Below are 22,804 nucleotides of genomic sequence, written 5' to 3'. Positions count from 1 at the left end.
TTCACTGGGGAGAGAGGACACAGGCAGGGACCAGGGTAGCTTTGGAGACTGGGAAGCAGAAGCGGCAGGAAAGGTCCCAAGCAGGGACACATGGGTTGAGCAGCTCCCGAGAGAATGGATGCATTTCACCAGCCCCTTCTGTCCTTGGTCATTTGTTTGAGAGGTAATGGCCCGAGAGAGCATGTGCCTGGTTAACCAAGCCTAGAATGTGAGTGCACCTGCTGGCTGGGCCCCCAGGTGTGATAGAAAAGCTCCGGGTCAAGGGGCGTCCAGGTGATCTTTGACTTCTGCGCAGAAGGTCACCCACCGGTCTTTACTGTCCCACCGAGAATGCACGCAACTGAGGTCATCCCCTAATAACTTGGACTGTCACTAGGAAACGGGGCTGGATAATACAGTGGCCCTAACCAACAAAGACTGGGTGCGAAGTCGGGAGACAGGGTTCAAACCCTGGCTTTGCCACTCACAGGCCATGTGACTCTGAGTAAATCCCTTTGACCTTTTCCGTCTACAGCTCAAGACCAGGCTCTCTCTCTCAATCCATATCCACCGACCCAAATTGCTCAGCCCTGCTCGAGCATGGGTACAATATGCTTAATAGCTGCTGGTAATATGTCATCCTCCTTGCCAAGATCTATATATTGACGTGTATGGCTCAGGCTATTTGTCTGTACAATTACACATCAAAAAATGGACAATTTTAATTGCACACATTGATTACGGCTCAGTTATTTGAGGAGCATTTAGACAGGCTGGGTATGATTTTCAAAGCCTTCATATACTTTAAACCATCTCAGCAATTGGAAAGAGACAGAACAGGCTACTGTGCGGTGAATCGCCCAGGAAGCCCAGAGAGGCAGCAGTGAGGTCTCCTCTCCCCTTCACCCACACGAAAGGTCCCCAAGTTGAAGGTCTGATGCTCATTGATTTACTTGGTGAGTGAGGAACAGGGCCGGCAGCCAATTCTTCACTCTCTGAAGGAGCAACCAGAGCCTTACTTGACCTTGCTTGATCTTCCCTGTTCTCTATCCGTTCCCCTTTTTTTATGGAAATAAGAAAGCTTACCTGAATTTTCCAAGAGGAATATCATGTGATTTGGGCGGGAAGGATTCAACCCACTGCTGAGGAGTGGGTCAAAGTTTGGCCAATGGAAGATGTCCATTTTCCCCTGGTTATCTGGTGAGTGGTTCAAGGATGGGTACCTAACTCAAACCAGACCAATGAGTCCCTTTCTGGATTCTTGTTGGAACCACTGGGAAAGAGATATTCCCTTTCCTTAGTGGTTTTCTCAGCAGTTGGATATAAGCTCATCAATATGGAGAAGGTCATTTTTGTTAGTAGTTGGACAGAACCTACCTGCAAGGGTTGTGATCTCCAGTCTGCAAGATGACCCTCTAAGATTCTTTCTTTTTTATTAAGTTTATTTATTTATTTTGAGAGAGAGACAGAGAGATAGAGAGAGAGGGAGAGAGAGAAAGAGAGGGAGAGAGAGAGAAAATCCCAAGCAGGCTCTGAGTTATCAGTGCAGATCCCAGCACAAGGCTTGAACTCACAAACCATGAGATCACGACCTGAGCTGAAGTCAAGAGTCAGACGCTTGGGGCACCTGGGTGGCTCAGTCAGTTAAGCGCCTGACTTTGGCTCAGGTCATGATCTCACAGTTCGTGGGTCTGAGCCCCGCATCGGGCTCTGTGCTAACAGCTCAGAGCCCGGAGCCTGCTTCGGATTCTGTGTCTCCCTTTCTCTCTGCCCCTCCCCTGCTTGTACTCTATTTCTCTGTCTCCCCAGAATAAATAAATATTAAAAAAAAAAAAAGAGTCAGACACTTAACCAACTGAGCCACCAGGTGCCCTGGCCATCTGTGATTCTTACCTACAGGTATTCAGGGCCTTGTGTCGTTCCCTCCCATACTACATACAGCTAATCCGTGTGACCCAGAGAATACCAGAAGCGATGGCATGTGACTTCCAGGGCTGGGTCATGAAACACACTGTGGCTCCCTTCTTGCTGTCTCTCGGATCTCCGGCTCTGGGGCAAGCTGACTGCCAAGCTGTGAGGTCACTCAAGCAAAACTACAGCAGAGTGGAATGTTCAAGACTTTCAAATAAGCACTAACTTTCCAGACAAGTGGGCGAGCCGCCCCAAAGTGTATCATCCAGCCCCAAACTGACAGATGCCTGCAGCCTCAGCCTGCATCACGACAGACCCTGAGCCATAATCCCCCGAGGGACGGCTCCCAGATTTCTGACCCTCAGAGATCGTGATGAGTAATAACTATGCATTGCTGTGAGCTGCTAAGTTTGGGGGGTGTTGTTATGCGGCAGTGAATAATGAATCCATGCTACTAGCTTGGGTGCAGAAGCACCCCGCCTTGGGGAAGGCGGGTCCTGCCCCATTAAGCGCTCACTGAAACCCTCTCGCTCCACACGGTGGTCTGGTTGCTGTCTGTTTCCGTGGGGGGAGAGTCAGCCCTGCATTCACTGAAACTCCATTGGGGGACTGTTTGGACCACAGGCTCGTTATTTAACCCATGTGTGAGCTCTCTCGCTCTCTCTCTCTCTCTCAGCCACAGTTATTTTCAAATACCTTAAGGAGAACACTGAGTTTTGTATATTCCTTGAGGCTTTTTAAAACTGGGAGCGTAGAGATCCACAGTCAGCAGCGAGAGGCACCTGATGCGGTGGCACACTGACGGCAGCCAGTGGGGCCAGGGCACAGGCGGGACGAAGGAAGGACACACGGCATGAGGACCGTGCCCCTTCAGGACAGAGGGGACAGAGGGAGCCCAGATCACCCTCAAGACTCGCCCTCCTTGCTTTTGGGAGCAAGGAAAAATTTGGAATATCAGTGGGATATTCAGCTGAATCTGGTGACTCGGTAGATATTCTCGGGTTGACATTCTCCTAAGATTGTGGGAAGAAAGGGAGGCGCTAAAAGGAAAACGAGGATCTCATCTTCCGGGACGTCTGTGTCCGTGCTGGGAAGGGACGAAATTCCCACTTTCACCGGTGTCCATGTCTTCTGGGGAGTAGCACGCCCTTCCCGTTTCAAGGCTGCAAGACCACAGTCTGTTTTGGTAGAGGGGCACAAGGTTCGAGAAGGTGGCCGGCTGGGGACCTTAAGTCACTCCAGCTGCCCTGTAGACCCACTGGGCTGGAAGGGAGCGAGCGCCAGGCTCACAGCCCGAGAGGATGCCCCACGGCCCCCAAGCCCCAAGGGTCCTCCAGGCCCGGTGCCAGTCGGCCGTCTTCACCGCGGGCTACAGCGTTCTGTGTCCACGCCAAGAAGACCTTGCTGCTTGGCCAAGGTCCCATGGCGACACCTACGGGATCGCTCCCGCCATCTTAACGAGGCAGCCTGGTCCTCCCGTGGGACCGGCTCGCCTGCTATGGCAAAGCCCCGCGGAGTGCACCAGAAAGCATACACTCAGCCGTAGGACTTGGCTGGGGTCACAGGGAGGTGGCTTCCAGCAGGTGACAGCTTCTAGGGCACAGGTGTGAGAAGCGAGGCGTCCGCAAGGGCTTTGCAAGGGGTGCCCAGGCCAAGCGACATTCTCTCCGCACTGTAGGTGGTGAACTGAGGCTGGGGGTGGTGAAGGGACTTGTGTCCGTCCCCTGGCTCTATCACAGGGTCACGGCAGCACCACAAAAGGCTGCAAATACTGACAAGGGAGTGACCCCAGCTGTCCTCTAAGCAGCTGAGGCCACGCCAAGGTCTGAGCCTGGAGGTCCGCCCACGTCTGCCCCTGGGGAGGAGTGGGAGAGCCCAGTCCTGTTACCTGACCTTCAGCGGCCGGTTGTAGGAGCGCCATGACACCTGCACCCCATGTCCACGCGGCTCCAAAGGGCGGATGCGTAAGGGGGCCGGCGGTGTGGCCGGGGAACCAGCCAGCACCCAGGCCGTTGGGGGAAAGTCGGGCTCTTGGGTGACACCGTCACAGGTGGAGCAAAGCAGGCACAGTTCTTGGCTGACTGATTAGCCTGCAGCAGCAACGAGAGGCCGACAAGTGGGTCCCCAGTGTTTTCCCCACGTTGGCATCAGAATGAAGATTAGGACTCCAGAGAACACTCCTGTCTCTAGGTGGTGCCTTCGTCCTGCTCTTCCTGGCCCAGCCCACGGGGGCATCTAAGTCATGCAGACCCTTGATGGGGGCGGGGAAGTGGCTGGTCTGGCAGCAATCCAGTCCCCTCCTCCTGCCCTCGGAGCTCCCGCCTCAGCATGGAGGTCTGCTCTCAGGAATCCACCGGCTCAGTGAACCAAGCGGCATGTGATGAACAGATCGTATTACGATATTGTATCAACCAGGTTGCTGCGACACTAAAAATTCTAAAAATTACACCATAACAGCAGTGATATAACAGAACACAGGCTCCTTTCGTGTCAAGAGGGGTGTGGGAGGGTCGGTGCCCTCTGGGTGGGGGGTCCAGGCTGCTCTGACTCGTGCCCCATGTCAGCATGTGGCTTCTGGGTCACCAAAACAGGATAAGAGAGAGTATGGAGAACTCCCACTGTCTCTTCCCCACCCGCACTGGGAGTGCCACCTGTCACTACCCTTCATAGTCCTTGCTGGTGCCAGTCACGTGGCCCCGAGTGCCGTGCAGGGCAGGCTGTGAGCACCCCAACTCCCCCATGCCCAATCATGTCCAAGTACCTGGGGGCTAGAAAAAAAGAAGGGACCCCCTGCCTGTCCGTGGGGACAAGAAAGAGCCAGAGAAGTTCTCTTTGTCAGCAGCCTCTGAGGATAGATTGTACACAACACAACTAGCAGAACACTGAGACGTCTGTCTAGTGAGGTTAATCTGGGAAGAAGCGGGATACTGAACTCATACCATGCTTTGTTCACCAAAGCTTAGGCCTTCAGAGCAAGCCAGAAAGGTCTCTATAGAAAGACGAGAAGAGGTATCATCATCTGTGTGTCTCCCGAGGACAGGAATTGCAGCTCCTTTAGTTTCCCTCCCTTGAAGACCAAATTTGGACTTCCCTATTGGCCCAGAGGAAGATGCTGGTGTCACATCCATAAGGGGCAACAATTAGATTCTATTTTAAAATCCCCCTAGTTGTAGTTTGGTTTTCTGGTTCCCACTAAATACCAACTTAATTTGTTAGACCATGCCTTTATCTTCCCTGATCTGTAAGCCATTCATTTTCCATCTGTCCTTCCATCCATCCACGTAAACATAAAAACATCCATCCAACTATCCAATCATCTGTCCATCTGTCTACCCACCTCTCATCCAACCATCCATCCATCCAATCATCCATCCAACCATCCATCCACCCATGCACCCACCCACATCACATCTGGCCATCTATATGGACATCCATCCATGCAATCAAACACCCATCCATCCATCCATCCATCCATCCTTCTTCCCATCCATCCATGCAAACGTACAAACATCCATCCAATCATCCGTCTATCTATCCATCCATCCAGAAAATGTTTATTGACTGCTGACTGTATCTAGGCATGGCTCTAGTCACAGGGTATATAGCATAGAACAGGTTAGACTAGGTCCTTATTCTTCTGGAAAGATAATCTACAAGGGAAGACACAACCAAGAAAGGAAATACTTAGAAAGGACAGCTCCAGAGTGTTCTGGAAGCCATGGTAGGCAGAAGAGGGGATTGTAGGGGGGGAGGGCTGACAGGAGAGCATGAGGTTGCTCTTAAGGTGGTCGGAGTGGGCCTGCAGAAGGGCCAGAGGAGCTGGGGCCCCAATGATGAGGAGGCAATGAGGGCAGAAGCTCCGAGGTGCAGACGAGCCTCTTTTGTGGGAGGACGAGAAGGAAGGAGACCAGTGAGTCTGGACTTCGTGAGAGAGATGGGCAGAGGCTGGGTGGGGGCAGGGTGACGGGTGAGGCCACATCACCCTGGGCCTGTGGGCCACAGTCCCGACTCCGGACTCCATTCGAGGATGTGTGGGCGTCACTGGAGGGTTTTCAGCTGGGAGTGACACAATGGATGCTTTTAAAAGGTCACCCTGTTCATTTGCATTTAGCAAACAGTGAAGTGTCTACCTAGTAGATTCATCCAAGAGCCATGAAATGCTCTGGACGCAGAGGGAGCAGAGTAGAGCAAGGCAGGAGCTTTTAAAGTTATAAACCAATAAACCAAACGCTGGCCAGGGTACTCTGAGCCTATTAGCATGACGGGTGGATAGGACTTGATGGACCATCAGGGAACAGGAGCCACGGGAAGCCCAAAGGCTGGCCGACCAGGAAAGAGGCAGTGACACGGACAGTGTGTGGCCCCGTAAGACCCTGGGGGGGGGGGCACCCAGCCAGAGAGTGGAGGGTGTCTGCAGCCATCTGTGAAGGGGCTTGCTCTCGCTTCCTCAGCCCGGCCCTCGGTCTTCTGGGCTCCTGCATACGGTTCCAGTGTGGGGTGCCAGAAAAGGCAAGGAAAGAGCAGTGGGGTCAGTTGCTTTGTAGGAGCTGATCCATTCTTATGGCACAAGTCTTGATTTTCCTCTCGGAAACCGTCCTTTCTCTACTGTGAGCCCCTGTGGTTTAGGTGGGGACTTAGCCCTTCGCCAGCTTCCAGGCCTGGAGGGAGACACCCATGAGCAAGGCCTGGGTCACTCCATCTTACAGGTGGCAGATTCCTTTTAGCTTCAGCTCGTGACCCAAGCTGGCCTGCAGGGGTCAACTGAGCGACTTTTTTTCTTTTTTTAAAATGTTTATTAATTTTTGACAGAGAGAGAGACAGAGTGCGAGCAGGGGAGGGGCAGAGAGAGAGGGAGACACAGAATCCGGAGCAGGCTCCAGGCTCCCAGCTGTCAGCACGGAGCCCGACGTGGGGCTCGAACCCAAACCATGAGATCATGACCTGAGCCGAAGTCGGATACTTAACTGGCTGAGCCACCCAGGTGCCCCCTGAATGACTTTTTCTGAAGGCATCTGGACAGTCACTGTCTTTACTCTGAGATTCTTAGCTGGGAAACCAATGAGGCTGGAGCTTCTGGGGGCCCCGTGTGAAAGAGCTCTGCCTGAGAATGAAGTCAAACGGGCAGGTGCAGAGCTGGGACTTGGGGAGGGTAAGACACAGGACCCTTGGGTCAACTGTCTGGGAGTCCGACGTGCTCCCTGGAATAATAAATTCTGTGCCTGTCCTGAATTTTTTATTTTCCTTGCCAAAGTCCAGTTAAAAGATTTTGAAATATCATTTGTGATAAAAAGGTTCTCACTAAAGCAAACATCCAGACAGGTCTCCTTCCCTCCCAAGGGGACTACTTTGTCCCTGGAGTGGGTACAATTCTCCCTCCCCCCAGAAGAGATAGTGAAGTCCTAACCCTCAGAGCCTGTGAATATGACATTGTTCTGAGAGAGGTCTTGGCAGATGGAATTGGGTTCAGATCTGGTCATACCGGAGCGGGGTGACTGCAGCCCCTATTAACAGGGGAAAATGTAGACCCAGAGACACAAGGAGAAGGCCGCGTGGTGACAGGCTATCATGAGGACCACCAGAAGCCAGGGAGGAGGCACGGTCACAGCCCTCAGGGGGAACCAAGTCTGCCCGCACCTTGATTTGGGGGCATCTGGCTGCCAGAGCGGTGGGACAGTCGGTCCCTGCTGTTTGAAGCCTCCAGGTTATGGGAGCTGTTGCGACAGCCCCAGGGAAATGAACACACCTCCCAGAGTCACTTAGCCTTTCCGGCCCCTTTCCTGCTCCTGTCCACACACGTACGATACGCAGATTAGCGTCCTTTCCCACACATCCAGCATCGGGGCCAGGGCCGGGGGCAGGCGCGCGGCAGAGAGGAGGGCCTTTTGGTCTTGAGCGGGCGTCCGCTGACCCGAGTCAGACTTCCGTTAGACCTCTGGCCACAACGTCCTTCTCCCCCTCCCCATCGCTCCGTCACCCCCCCGGTCACCCCCGGCGCAAACCCAGGCCCTCGATCACCACTGGACTGGGGGACACAGGCTGCCCGCGGGGTGCATCCCAGTTCACCCCCATCCTGCCAGAGCCGTGAGGGCTGCTGCTACAGCGGTGGGGGGGGAGGGTGTCCCCCAGGGAAGCGCTAATGACCACACCTGCGAAGCGACCATCGGGGTAGTTAATTCACAGTTACGAGCCTTCCCAGAGGGAGAGGATACGCGTCCCCTCACATTTCCAGGGTGTCCTGGCATCACCCTGCTTGCAAAGCGGGTGTGGAGAGAGGGACGCAAGGCTTTTGTGGACGCATTCGTGGAAGCCCGCTGGGCCTGTGCCCGGTTCTGGGTTGGCCTGCGTCACCGTCAGCTGCCCTCGACGTGCTCGCAAGTGTAGCTGCCGGGCCTCTGGCCAGAGGTCATGGTTACGGGTCAAAACGTGTCCTGCCCAATTCACACACTGAAGTCCTAACCCTCGGTGGGAGAGGGGACCTTATTTGGAAATGGGGTCTTTGGGGTTCTTACAGAGGTAATTGGTGAAAATGAGGGCTTATGGGGGGGGGCCCTCCGATGCGCCTGGTGTCCTGACCAAAGGGGGGATCTGGACACAGACACACACAGCACGCGGGCAAACACCACGGGAACATGCAGGAGGGAGGGGGTGAGGCCGCTACGAGCCCGGGAATGCCAAAGACGGCCAGCAGAGCAGCAGGCGCTGGGGAGAGCCCTCCCACCCTGCTCGCCCCTGACACGGCTGATCTGGCACTTGCGGCCTCCAGGCGGGGAGACGGGAAGTTTCTGTGGTCCGAGCCCGGGTCCGGGACGACGAAGGCAGCCTAGCAGAGCGAGGCCCCTGATGGCCACGTCCCGGGCACTGAGGAGCCGTGAAGCCGCAACCTCCAGGAGGCACGGCTGAGCCCGGTTCCTGTTCCCCGGGGGCCTGGCCTCAGTCAGCAGCTGGGCAACTTCCTGGCTCGAGGGGGCCCCGCGGGGGCAGAGGTGAGGGCGCAGGCCGGGTGCGAGGGACAGCCGGTGGCAGCTCTTTATTACAAAAGACACCGGCCGAAAAATCATCCCGTCAAGACTTTCACACGGCTTCTTCCTTCCTGAGTTCTGGGCAGAGATCGCGTTACGGGCTGTGGGGTGGTGGCCTCCGGGGTTGTGTGTGTTAGACAACGACAGTCTCTGTTTTCCTGGGAGACCACAGGGCTGTTATTCTGTTTCATAGAGCAATATACTTTCCCCTAATTGTCTTGCGAACACAGCACTCCCCTCAGCCTACATTTGCCTTTCTCACTTTTGCGTAGAGTCATGAGCAGGGAGAAATATTCCTCTATTATACGGAAAGTTGTGGCACAAATGGCAACTCTGGGTCAGGGAGACAATCTGGGTGTCCTGCCTGGAGGCGGCAATAGCAAACCCACCGTTTCCAGCCAGGGCCAGGTTGGGTTGTCAGCCCCATTTCGCCAAAGTGTCCGAATTTTCAAAAGGGGATACAAATCCAGATTTTTAAAAGCGAAATGGCCGAAGCGTCTAGGGTCGGCTCCGTCTTTGTCCCGTAATGTGTTTCATCTCCTGTCTGTAACGGAGGACGATCTGAGATGTGTTTCGAGGTTATCTCCCTGCCCCCACTAGATGTAACATCCCGGAGAGCAAGTATGTGATGCTTCCTGTCCCACCTGTCACATTTACTGTGCCATCGCCCAAGCCTGCGGACACAGTGGGTGCCCAGTAAATGCCAGTGAGTGAGTAACTGGCCCATTGATGCTGTTGCATGAATGCAAGAATTTCACGCGACTTCTTTTTCTGTGGAATGGCTTTGGGGCTGCATTTGACTATTAGGGGAAAGGAAAAGTCAACCTTTTTCATCCAGCCCAGAGCCACGGTGGGCATCCCTCAGGAAGCTGACATCTGAATGCACACGTGAGATCCAAAAAAAAGGACAGAGCAATTTTCCCCGCTGCAGCCCAGAGGGAGCCGGGATATACGCTCGCCTGCCACGGCTCTCACTTACCACCATCCGTCAGCAGGCTTTTAGCAGGGAATTGCACGTGTGATTTATTTGAAAATCCTTTCGGGTCCTGAAGGAGAGATACTTAGTACACAGTGCACTTTGTCACCATGTGTCAACATTGTCTCGGTGCACAGACCACATTACACCGTGTAAGAGTGTAATTGCATTGTGCTGGGCCCCTTCAATCTGCATTTTCATTTACCAGAAGCCGCAGCGTTTGGAGAGCCGTCCGCCTTGACGCCAGCCCCGCGGAGGGGGTCAGAGTGTGGAAAGACAAAGGACAGCCATAAAGCCGCTGAATGCAAACTTTATATTTACAGTCAGTAAGTTTATAAACATATATTACATCCTTACGACCTACAATACATTCTGCAGGGAGGTGGGTCTGGGAGCGGGCAGCGGCTGCTGTATTAAACGACATCACGCGGGTAAAAATGGAAAGAAATACAAGGAGGCCACAGAGAGCAAAGCCCCGTCATTGAGCAAAAGGGTGACAATTTAATTGTCCAACCAGACAAGGTGAGTAGACTTGGGGACAGGAGCAGGTGGCTTATGGCTGCTGGAATCCCAGTCTTAGAGCAAATGGGGAGCACCTCAGTTGCGGGGGGGTGCTAAGGTGGGAAGGGTGAGCTGGCAGAAACGACACCCATGATCTAAGGAGAATTCAGTTATATGCACTGGAGAAGGGGTGGGAGAAAGACAGAGGGGAGGAGGAAGGGGGGAGGAGGTAAAGGAGGCGGGAGGAGGAGGACAAAGGGGAGAGGAGGGGAGGAGGAAGAAGAGGAGGGGGATGGAAGGATGGGGAGAAGGGGAGGAGGGGGAAGAGGGGAGGAGGACAGTGGAGGAGGGGAGGAGGGAGAGGAAGAAAAGGAGGAGAGAGGAGGAAGTGGAGGGAGGAGAAGTGGGAGGAGAGAGAAGAGGAGGAGGGGTGAGGAGGGAGAGAAGGGGAGAAGGGGAGGATGAGTGAGGAGGGGGAAGGAGGGGAGGAGGAGGGAAAGGAGGGAGGAGGGAAGGGGGAGAAGGGAAGGAGGGAGAGGAGAAGGAGAAGAGGAGAAGAGGGAGAGAAGGGGAGGAGGGGTGAGGACGAGGAGGGAGAGGAGGAGGAGGGAGAGGAGGAAGAAGGGAAGGGGAGAAGGGAAGGAGGGAGAGGAGAAGGGAGAGAAGGGGAGGAGGAGGAGAGGGAGAGAAGGGGAGGAAGGGTGAGGAGGGGGAGGGAGGGGAGGAGGAGGGAGAGGAGGAAGAAGGGAAGGGGGAGAAGGGAAGGAGAGAGAGGAGAAGGGAGAGGAGGGGAGGAGGAGGAGAGGGAGAGAAGGGGAGAAGGGGGTGAGGAGGGGGAGGGAGGGGAGGAGGAGGGAGAGGAGGAAGAAGGGAAGGGGAGAAGGGGAGGGAGAGGAAAAGAGGAGGAGGAGGAGAGGGAGAGAAGGGAAGGAGGGGTGAGGAGGGGGAGGGAGGGGAGGAGGAGGGAGAGGAGGGAGAAGGGAAGGGGGAGAAGGGAAGGAGGGAGAGGAGAAGGGGAGGAGGAGGAGACAGAAAGGGGGAGGTGTGAGGAGGGGGACGGAGGGGAAGAGGAGGGAGAAGGGAAGGAGGGAGAGGAGAAGGGAGAGAAGGGGAGGAGGAGGGAGAGAAGGGAGGAGGGAAGGGGGAGAAGGGGAGGAGGGGTGAGGAGGGGGAGGGAGAGGAGGAGGAGGGGTGAGGAGGGAAGGAGGAGGGGGGAGAGAGGGAGGGAGAGACACAGAGCAAGCAGAGAAACAGGGTCAGGGAGACACAGAGACAGACAGGAAGTGGAGAGGAGAAGGAAGGCAGAGGGACGGAAAGTGACAGGGAAGACACCCAAGAGACCTGGCCTCTGTGCCCCAGGCCGCTGGCCCTCTCCCGCCCCTTCCAGCGTGGCGGGAGCTGGAGCTGGGCCGGAAGCCGCTCATCCCCCCCACCCCCCACCCCCATTCTTAGGCTTCCCACGGAGGGGAGGGGGGCATTCCGAGTCCTTCGGATTCAAGCCACAGCAAACCTCTCAGGGCTGAGCAGGGTCTCCGTCTGCACCCCACGCGCGGACGCCTTGGTCCCCCCACGTGTCCAAGCCCGCACAGGGGTGTGGACGGGCTTCCTGCCCCAGCTCTCCCCGGCCCCACACCCCGCAGGGACGCCGGCACGTGTCTCTGTGGCCGCGGACAGGAGGCTTGGTGTGGCCATCGCGGGGCTGTCCGCGAACAGCTCTCCCGTCTTTCCGGAGGAACAGGGGAGCCAGGGTCCCTTGGGGTTGAGTTCACCGCGAGAACCACTTGCCCGCAGAGACCTGCCTCTTCAAGAAGGACACGTGACGTTCGCCTGGCGGGGCCACTGCAGACGGTCCCCTGGAGCCGACACACCGGCCGTGGGGGAAGAAGGACGCCGTGAACGCTGGAAAGGCCCCCACTGCCCACGAGTGACCAACGGCTTTCAGAAAGGTGGCCGGGTGGGGGGGTGAGTACAGATTCTGACACAGTGAACTCGTCCCCAAAAAGCCTGGTTCTTGGAACCGGCCTGACATTCTACGCCCTGTATCCCGAGCTTACGAAGGGAGCAACGCCCGGACCGCTCCGAGGGGTCTGTTGGTTTCTTCTCCGCATCCAGTTACAGAGACATTTGTGGCCCCTCTGCCCACGTGCTCCCTTTCAGTCCCCGTCAGCAGCGCCCAGGTCTGTCGTTGGGCCGGGCTGGGCTTTGGGAGACAATCCGTCGCGGTGACCGCCTCCCAGGAGCTGCCTCGCCCTGGCCCCTGCCCCCGACCCGGCGCCCGGCCAGCTGTGCGTCCGGACCCCAGCGACACGCCGCCCCCCAGCGAGGCACACGCTTCCGCGGAGTCTTGGTCGCCTTCCACGGTCTGCACGACCGCACACGGGAGCCACGCGGCTTCGCAATCTCCCAAGTGCTGTGATTAAAGACAGAAAGAAGGCCCTGGGCAGAGGGGGGCTGCTTATTCCCAGAACCTTTCGGAAGCTCAGTGATTCAGAACTCGGTTTTTCCTGCAAGTTTTAAAAATCCTGCCAGGCACGGTGAGCCTCTCGGCACTGACCAAGACACCGTATGGTGGGACGTGTGCACGGGTCCCGACGTGGGGCCACCCCCAGGCGAGCCGGGGGCATTTTCCGGGGCTCTGCGGACAGGGACGACCTCATCGTGTCCGGTCGCTACGCTCCGTCCCCAAATTAAAGGCTGGGAGTTGAGTGCGAAGCAATGTGTGCGAGTGTCCCGGCTTACACGTCCTCATGTAACCTTCCCGCGTAGCGGTGTGGCTGTCTGCTTTCCCCAGGGTCCAGATCCCGGCAGACCCAGTCCGTGTCCTCACCACTGGTCGGGACGGAGTTCACGGCGGGGCATCCTTCATCCGAGGGGATGGTGGTGAAGGTGGTAAATTTCACCCTTTTCCTTTTTGAGGTCGGGGACGTTGGGGGCTCACTCTTCTGATCCTTCCCGTCAGCAATGGTGGGTCCCGAACACTTGAACAGCTGCCCGTTGATGCTCTTCTGGGAGTTTGTGCTCAGGAGATACTTACTCTCCTCGAAATACATGTCCCTGTCAATGGCGGTGATCTGCTCATCTTGGGAGGAGGCGAAGTTAATGTGGTTCTCCAGCAGTTCTGACCGGTGGCTCAACCCAACCCAGTCATGGGAGTGACTCATACCTTCTTGCTCTTTGAAGGGAACCTGTTTGTGCCTGTACTTCAACGCAAAGGCCACACAATTTATCAGGAAGACCAAAATGGCCAGGCAGAAGACACCCAACAGGGCATACATGCCGATCTCCAAGTCGCTCAGCCCTTTGGATGCCTGTGTGAGGCCGTTCTCGTCCACTTCCCCATTGCTGCTGGGCAGGCCCCCCTGGGTCGGGAAGCTGGTGAAGTCAATGGGGACAGTCTGCAGATGGCGGCCGTCGTCTAGGAGGCTTTCTTGGTTCTTCTTTCTCTGGAAGGTTGACCTCTCTGTCGTGGACCCCCTTCCTTCCATGAGGCCCATGGAGGAACTCCCGTAGTATGGTCCCCCCTGACCCCCCCACTCTTGCAAGGGTTTTTTGGGTCTTCTGTCACTGACATTATTTTCTAGGTGAACTCCTGCCCCCGTGTGTCTGCTGTCACTGGTGTTGGGGTTAGCATCACTTTGGCCAAATTTAACTCTGACGTTGGCCGTTCCCACAGCCAGCACACTCTTCCGCTTGGACTTCTGGCACGATTCGCTAATAACCATTTCGACCTTGATCAGAGGACCCTGTCCCTCCGTTTCAGCGGCGATGATCGGCCACTTGACTTTGGGGTCTTGGTGGATGGAGACCACTTTCTCGTCCAGGGACGTGGTCATCAAGGAGAAGTCCTTCCCATCGTAGATATCCAAGGGGGTGATGGAGCCATCGCTGAACTGGACCCAGCAACTGATGGCTGCCTCCTGTCGAATAAAATGAACCAATCAACATGGCCCCAAAGCTCACCGAACACCAAGTCTTTGTAAAGTAGACATTCTGTGGCTAGGATAATACGACCAGAACAAAGGAAAACCTTTTAAACAGCACAGAAATAAGACACAAGACGCACGGGAGGTCACGGAAGAAAACCAGCTCTTAGGAAGACGCAAAACCGACAGCAAACAACCACCAGACTGAAATGACAATGAACCCGGGCTCGTAATAAACACTCCAGAATAAGATCCTCTTTTTCCCTCTGGGGTGTGGAAAAAAAGACGGGGTTTTGAGGCAGGGCGAGATCTACGTCTGCGCAAACATAAATTGCAGGTCAAAGGATATTACTGGCTAGTGGGATCATTTGCAAGTGTTACACGTTTACGCGGAAAATATTTATTGGATTACTTTTTAAGTTGCTTTAATACCGAGTCTCTGCTCATTACTCACAACACAGATGAAAGCCCCTGATATGGACAGGGGCACACAGAGGAGTGTGGGCTCTGGTCCCGCCTCACCTGGGTCTACAGGACTAGGTTTGTACGCGTTTCCGGACCCAGCGTGGACTTGGGACACCAGGAGTCAAACCAGCCAGGGAGATAAAGCCAGCGCCATCTGGCTTTTCTTTCTCTGCCAGCCACTCCCCCCTCAACCAGCTGGGGAGATGGGGAGGCCGAAGGGCATCCAAGGCCAAGGTCTGCACCCATCTCAGTCTCTTGCCTTTTTATTTTGTTGCTTTAGACCAACTTTCCTTGGGACTAGGTGGACCAGGCAGACGAAATCACCTCCGATTTAATGGGAGTGGAGACGTCACCGTGCTTGACAGCGAACTGGTGGGCCCGTTGCCACCTGCCTCCCCCAGATGTCGGAGAACCTGCCCCACCCCAAGCCCGGAAGGATTACTAGCCTGGACAGGCACGTGATCCTGTACACCCAGCCCGGGGCCGACTGGACCAGGGATGAGACGCACATCTCAACAGCTCTGAGCCAACGGGCATCTCTCTCTATCTGTCAAACTTGAAATAAGACAGACGGGACTGACGCCTTAGCTGTGGGAGGATGCGTGGGGGGCTCACAAAAATCTGGGGGATGAAGCCCCCCTCGCAGCAACCGCAATGGAGCAGGGCTAAGCAAGTGTTTGGGGACAGCACTTATCTCCAGGAAAAGAAAAAGAGACAGACCAAAAGGAGGTGTGGCCACCGAGAGACTGCAGACACTCTTCCTCCTCTGAGCTCCTACAGCCGGGGTCCGTGAGAGCCCCCAATCCTGGTAATAAACCCCTTGTTTTCTTAAGCTCGCCTGAGTGGATTTCACCTTGCAAGTCAAGGGCCCCTGAGCGTGACAGAAGCCAGTTTTGCACGGGGGCTGTTCAGTCTCTGGAAGCAGGAAGGAAGGCTCCTCCAACGTGGCTCGCGGCTTCAGCTCCTTGGGCTCAGCCACTAGACTCTACTACCGGTCGGCATCGGCTTAGCCCAGCCACTGGTGCAAAACGCTACCGACACGGTGCAGGAGTCCCCGGACAGGACTCTGGTTCGCCAGGTTCTTCCGATCTGCCACGAAATCAGAGCAGGAAGTTCAAATGCCCCTGGGCTTCTTGCAACTGAAATGTCAGAGCCAGGTGCAGGCAGGGACTAAGGGCCATCCAAGCCACGCACTGAGCAAACCTCAGGGTCCCCTGTTGAGCTCTGCCTGTTGGGAACATTAGCTCTTTGGCCTAATTCTAACTCTATCTTACCGCTTCCTTAACGCCTGGCTGGTGGTCCACCTGATTTTATCTCCCCTGAAGACGGAAAGCAGCCTCGGGGTATCTCTCCTTTGTGACCTGCACCTTGCTTCCTGCCTGGCATCCCGCCCTGAGAAAAAGGTTGGTCTTTGGCGACCATTCACATCTGCTACTGGAATCACGCCCTTCCCAGGGTTTTATAACCCAGACCGCTGCAGGCACGGGCCACAGCGAAGGGGCCGAGGGACGCCTGCCGAGGAACACCCGGTGAGCGGTACAGGCGGGGGGGACGCGAAGGCTCCGTGTGTCCTGGGACAAGCCTGGCTCGGCTCGGAGCACGGGCACAGCCTCGGCGGTTCCGCGGGTGCGGGTGCCGGGGGAGGGGGCTCCCGTCCAGTAGGGAAGCTGCCAGGAACACCCCTGCGTGGGCTGGCGGCCTCCCCGCAGCCCCGCGGGAGGACAGTCCTGCTTCACGAGGCACGGGGCGAATCAACGGCCGGAGACCACGACTTTGTTGCTCCGCAACAAACGGGGCGCCTCCGTGTTCCCCCTAAAAAAGAATGCTTGCCCCCCTCTAACGAGGGAGGAGCACATCCAACCTTTACAGATGGCCTATCTGCAGCACCCTTCGTTTGGAAACCGTGCCATCAACACGCAAACACATACACCGCACGATACACATCGCACACGTACACACACAGCGCCCCGTTGGAGCACGCGGGTTGCGAATACGGCTGACATCCCCACGAGGTCCTTCTGCCCTGTGCTGAACTACAAACCTGGTGAAGGGAACCTCCGTCGCCCCAGACCTGCCGCCCCGTCTTCCTTGCGGGGACTCAGCAGCAGGCCACGGGCACCTCCCAGAGGCACTGCTACCCCACTGCTGGCCGAGGGGCAGCCACGCCTGATGGGCGACCCGCCTGCCGCGTGCCCCCACCTGCTGTGTGGCCCCAGCCCCGTCTCCACACCTGTCTGGGCCTCTGAAGCAGGTCCTGAGCCACCGCAGTGGCAAAGACGGCTCTGTTGCTCCCTGGGCTGAGCTGCAGGGAGAGTGACAGCCCGGTCACCAGCTGGACCCCGAGGTCTGTGATGGTCACCTTCTCATCCAGCACGGAGATGGTCTTTTCTGCCAAGATGGCATCCGACAGAGGTGACAGGATCTGAAAGGCAGAACCAACACAGAAGGAAAAGCTTTCTGTGGTCGCAGGAATTCCTGCACTGGCATCAATGATGCGCGTAGAGACAGAAGGATGAGCCAGAATGACAGAAACGGGTCTTTCCCTGGGATGCCTTCTTCCAAAAGATGTAGCTCTCTTGTGAAAACACGATGCACTTTTAAGCGTTTATTTATTTGAGAGAGAGAGAGAGAGAGACAGAGAACACAGATCTGAAGCAGCTCCAGGCTCCGGGCCGTCAGCACAGAGCCCGACGCGGGGCTCGAACTCGCACACCGTGAGATCTTGACTGGAGCCGAAGTCGGACGCTCAGCCGACTGAGCCCCCCAGGCGCCCCTCCCAGCTCCCTTTAACCTGCTCTCCTGACACGTTTCTCAGTGCCTGTTGTTACTGATATTTATGAAGACATGTGTCACCGTGGCAGCTCTTCCCAGGACCCCCACGTGCCGCCTTCCGTCTCTGGGTCTGGTTAGGACAATTTGAATGGCAGTCAGCATGACATAAGAGTCCCCAGGACAAAGTGGACAAGCGAACTTGTAACTCAGGAGCACTCGGTGGGAGTAGGTAAGAGGGTCTCAGCAGCAGCTGTCCCACCAGGAAAGACTCTCCAGGTTTAACATGTGGGAAGCTGGCCCGTTTCCCCCTCCGTAACGCCTGATTCGCGAGCACAATGCTGTTCCCCTTGTGCCCACGCTACCATTTAGGGGGAGTGATTAATGCCCCGTGTGTGTATCCGGTTTCCAGGCATTAATTTAGCCTGTTGTAGACAGATTCCAGGAATTTAGATCTTTGGTTTAGATCTTTCAATTAAACGCCAACCGTGGAGGTTTCGAGCTCTTGTCTACGGGGCAGATATATTTTGTTTCACATAAATAAAACTTTAAAATGGAATTAATGGCCACCCTTAAGACAATCAGAGGATTTACTACAAAAATATTTCTCGCTTTTCTGGAAAGGCTGCAACATCTGGCCGTACGAGACTCGAGTTTTCGTCGGCAGCTTTAGGATATGAGCAGCAGCCCGGCCCTCACCACTGTCCGCACCGACCCCTACGGGGTTCCCAGCACTTGGGGGCCCGAGTCAGTAGCTGTCTTTCAGCTCATGCCCGGCCTGCTTTGCTCACAGTTACTTTCTCAGGTCTTAGAGGTCACTGGAGCATGTGACCCCTGGGTCACCTCAAACCCATTTATTTTCTTCCTTGAGTAAAATGATCTCTTTTAAATACCAGCCGATTTTCCAGAACAGACATGCTTTAAATCTTGCACAATCCAATACTTCCCTGACAAGGCCTCCTTGTACACAGCTGTGTCAGAAACCCCACTGAATGGCTAAGAGCGGGATCGGGGGCAGCCGCGGAGGAACCATGCTTGTTCTCAGACCAGAGGTAGACAACTAACCCCAAGGGGCCGCCTGGAACAGCGTCCTGGAGAGTGTTTGTTTCAAAACTCCATGTTGCAGGAGTACCTGGGGTGCTCAGTCAGTTGAGCATCTGACCCTTGATTTCAGCTCAGGTGGTGATCTCAAGGTTCGCGGGATCGAGCCCCGCATCGGGCTCTGCGCTGACAGCATGGAGCCTGCTTGGGATTCTCTCTCTCCCTCTCTCTCTGCCTCTTCCCTCTCTCTGCCAACCCCCTTGTTGTGCCCTGGTCCTCTCCCATTCATTCCCAGCTACGGGTGCCCCCGACACCGTGGGGGTGACATAACTTTGTTCCTCTCCTCAGCACATTTCTGACACGCCCCACTTTTCGTCCAGCCTGGGGTGGGACCTCACACGGCAGGGCATCACGGCGGATGGAGAGCTGTTCCACGCGATGATGGGCAGCGAGAAGCCGCTGGCCATGCCCACGGTTCCCACGAGGCTAGCTCGGGCCAAGAGCCTTCTCCCCAGGATGGTAACACCCGCCATGGTGTAGACAGACAGCGTATTCGGCTTTCAAACAAAACCCGACCATAGGAGCTGTCCAGGGTCTGCCAAATAAATGCAGGCAACACGCGAGGAATCTCGAGATGCCGGTCACGTCATTGCACTGCTTGTATTATTTGGGGGACGATTTCTTTCACTCTAGAAATAGGTGTTGTCCTGAGCCACGACCGACCGTTCTCGTCTGGCCAGAGAAGAGGCAGGGATACAGAGGGCCCCTGCCTGGCGCGCTGCTCACCTGAATGGTGGTCATGCCGAGCTCCTGGCCAATCAGGACTTGGCCCCCTTGCAGCCTGGCGATGCGGGGTTCTTCCACCTGCGTGAAGTCATTCACCAGCTCCGTGATGTCCACCTGCCAGTCTGAGCCCAGCAGGTGGACCAGGTGCCCCCCGCGGTCCGCCGCCTCGGCCACAAACTGCGTCAAGACCCGCACCATGGCGTGCTGGTATTGGAGAGTGCACCCACGGCCCCCTCTCCTCTCGTCCTCCTCCTCTTCCTCGCTGTCCCGGGCCGGCCTGTCAAAGGGTCAGTTCAGGTTAACAGGTCCTGATCTGGGCCGACGGCAGGGGCTGCAAGGGGCAGTGGGCAGTGAGCCCAGCCCGGTGGGTACACAGGTGACACTCAAGTGTATGAGTCCTGACAGTCAGAAGGGGCTGTGGTGTGGTCAGCAGAGCTCCTAAGGTCCCCGGGGAGCCCCACCTTCAGGAACGTGCTTGGTGGAACCCCCCCCTTTGAGTGTGAGCTGGAACCGGGAACCTTCCTCCAGTGCAAGACCACAGCCAATGGTAGGGGAAGTCGCTTCCAAGATTAGGGTCTGAAAGACTGTGACACATATCCTTTCCTCGGTTCCTCTCTCGCTTGCTCTCCTGAAGCAAGCTACGGGGTCGTGAGCCACCCTACGGAGCTGGCCACATGCCAGGACAACGAGTGAGGAGCCAGGGCCCTCCGTTCCACGGCCCGGGCCGGCCGGCAGCCACGTACGTGGGCTTAGATGCAGAGCCTTCCCCACACGAGCTCCAGCTGACCAGACAGCCTGTGGGAGACCCAGCTCAGCCATGCCTGGACAGCCGATCCGGAGAAAGGGTGAGATCATACGTGTTTCCTTTCGGCCACTAAGTTTGGGGATACGTCATTAAGTTGTGCAGTGATGGGTAACTCCTATGACAGGGCTGGGGACGGTGGGAATGGCCCTAAAACCAGCACCGCAAGGAGGTCAGTGTTGAGCTCAAGGCAAGGTCACATGGCAGTAAGTGTAGAAAGGGCCGCCATGGTTCTGCTCGGGGACAGATGTTAGCTGCTTCCCTCGTGTCTGATGCCTTCTACCCAGCCCATTCTTTCTGGCATGTCGTGGTCTCTATCTGAGCGACAGCCCCATTCTGTTGTCAGAGCTGAGCAGGACAGCCGTGACACTCTGCGTCTCGATGTGCCGAGATCAGACTCGGCCCGTCCTCGGGGGAGTCCTGGCACCCACCTGCCCTCGCAGGCTCAGTAACCCCTCCTAAGGCCGCCCTGCCACCTCCACATCAGAGACCCCGGCCACCAAGGAGAGGATCACTGCCAAACCCATCTTCCAACCACGCGTGGGACCCACGGCCTGCAAGCTTCCCCGTCACCCAGCAGCACAAAGACTAACAGGGATGGAGCTCCAAGGGCAGGGATGTAAACAGAGGTCATCCCTCAGACCAGTGCCAGTCTCCTCCCCCGCTGAGCACACAGACACCAGGAGAGCTTCCTCCTCCTCTAATTCCGAGCATGCTCATTTTTGACTTTCTGTAGGTCGCCGGCATGCGAGTCCTCAGGCACGGGTTTCTCCGAGGTGACAAAGTCCCTGAACAAAGAGCCTGACCTCTTGCAACTCTCTTGGCATCTGGTGCCCGGTGCAGACAGAGGGGACCTGTCACTGGGGCGCCTGGGGGGCTCAGCTGGTTACGTATCTGACTCTTGATTTGAGCTCAGGTCATCATCTCACGGTTGTGGGATTGAGCCGCGTGTCGGGCTCTGTGCTGAGTGTGGAGCCTGCTTGGGATTCTCTCTCCCTCTCTCTCTGCTCCTCCCCCACCCCCAAAATAAATAAACTAAAGAAAAATGAAGACCTATCACCCTATCAGGCACCATCAGCACAAAGGGCCAGGCATGCAGGTCACAGGCTCTGACTTCATCTCCCTAGGACCAAGCAATCTGAGAGCTTCCGGGCTGGGGGCACGGAGAGGTTGCCCAGGTCCAGCCAGAATGCATTCCCAGGCCCCCTCCTTCTGGTATCAGCCCATTGGTTCAGGCAGGGTTGACCTCTTCCTCCAGGGGACTGTGGACGAGGCCTCACCGGGCAGTGTATTCCGTGTCCTCGCCACGGTGACTGGATCAGGGACAGGCACACAGCCCAAGGGAGGATAGCCTAACCCCAGGACTTCTGCTGGAGCCACTGGGGAGGAGAAGGACGCACCTTCTGTGGATGGAGTGCAAGTCTGGAGCTTCACGTAAAACGAATACGGGGCCAACACGTAGCAAACCAGGCTGAGAGGTAGGGAGAGATTCCACCCGTAAGGGATCCCCGGATCCACTCAGGCCTGAAATTAGCTACCCTGCAAATTTCCATTTTTAGCCGAGGCCTGTTTGGCGTGGGTCTCTAATATGGAGTCCTGATTAACACGCCCACCGTTTGTTGGAGACGATGGGCACCCTCCAGCCCTTGATCTGGTTGAGCTCGGTGTCTGAGACCTCGATCTGCAGCGGGAGCCGGGGCACCCACACCGTCATCTCCAGAGGGCTGCTCAGGTGCTGGTAGGTGAAGTTCACCACCACGTTCACCTTGCCTTTCATTTCTTTCCCGTTGACAAAGACGTAGTCACAGCGGTCAGACACCTGCGAAGAGGAGAGAGGGGGTGGGAGGGACGTGAGTTCTCACGGTATCTCATCGCCAAAGGAACAGCGGAGAAGGCGGAGGAGGCGGGGGGAGGTGCCCTCACTCTCTGAGGAATAAGCCATACTGGTTCGTACACAGGTGCCAACACAGGTGTCCTGCTGCCTCTGTCCCGCTGCACCTCTTCTGGCAGGTGGCCATTGGGTGTCGGGAGCCGTGCCCTCAGTTACCCGGGTGCCGCGTGCTGCCCACCCTCCTCTTGGCCTGCTGACCCCCCGCTCTGCCTGGTGAGAGGACCCGCTGTGCACACAGCCACCACCCCGAGCACCTCCTGGGGTCAGGCGGAGGCTAGGTTTCGCTGACACTACCCTGCTAGAAACTACACGCAGCTGGAAAGGCACAGCCTGGACACCCCCTCCCCACCCCGTCCGCCCTGCTGCCTCCTCCTCCAAGTGCAGCATCCCTGCCCGAAGGGCCCGAGGAAAGCAAAGCAGAAACTATCAGGTTGTTCGAACATCATAAAAGGCATTTCCAGGGAAGGCCCCGCTCATCTCCGCGGTGAGGCGGCGGCGATACAAAGGCACCGAGGGGCGCTGAGAGGTTCCGCGGCCGCTGATGATCAACGGCTCTGAAGGGAAACGCGGACTCAGGCCCGTTTACATGAGTCAGACCAGGTTGTCATCCTAAATATCTGCCATTAGCAAAAGTACTTAAATCTGATCCAAAGGCCGAACGGAGCAGCTCGGCGGCTTTGTCACCATCGTGGCCCGGCCACGGCTCTCCTTGCCCCCAGCCCGTAATCTCAGGCTTTTCCT

General features: G+C 56.5%; 1 protein-coding gene across 3 annotated transcripts in view; it reads right to left on the bottom strand.

Annotated features, from left to right (window-relative positions):
- Positions 1-11,465: 11,465 nt before the first annotated feature.
- The window catches only part of TMEM132D (transmembrane protein 132D), a 557,920-nt gene continuing 546,581 nt past the window's right edge, over positions 11,466-22,804 (bottom strand). For all 3 annotated transcript variants that reach the window (XM_053901888.1, XM_019433787.2, XM_019433788.2), the window contains 4 exons: positions 21,786-21,991; positions 19,371-19,647; positions 17,005-17,196; positions 11,466-14,303 (listed from right to left, as the gene is read on the bottom strand). In XM_053901888.1, the coding sequence (XP_053757863.1) occupies positions 13,122-14,303; positions 17,005-17,196; positions 19,371-19,647; positions 21,786-21,991 (1,857 nt within the window). In that variant the 3' untranslated portion in view covers positions 11,466-13,121. The remainder of the gene's footprint in view (positions 14,304-17,004; positions 17,197-19,370; positions 19,648-21,785; positions 21,992-22,804) is intronic.

The sequence above is a fragment of the Panthera pardus genome, unplaced genomic scaffold (genome assembly GCF_024362965.1).
Source record: "Panthera pardus isolate Hobbes unplaced genomic scaffold, ASM2436296v1 HiC_scaffold_14, whole genome shotgun sequence".
NCBI lineage: Eukaryota > Metazoa > Chordata > Mammalia > Carnivora > Felidae > Panthera > Panthera pardus.
Note: the sequence above shows the minus strand (reverse complement) of the source record. Positions and strands in the feature narration are given on the sequence as shown.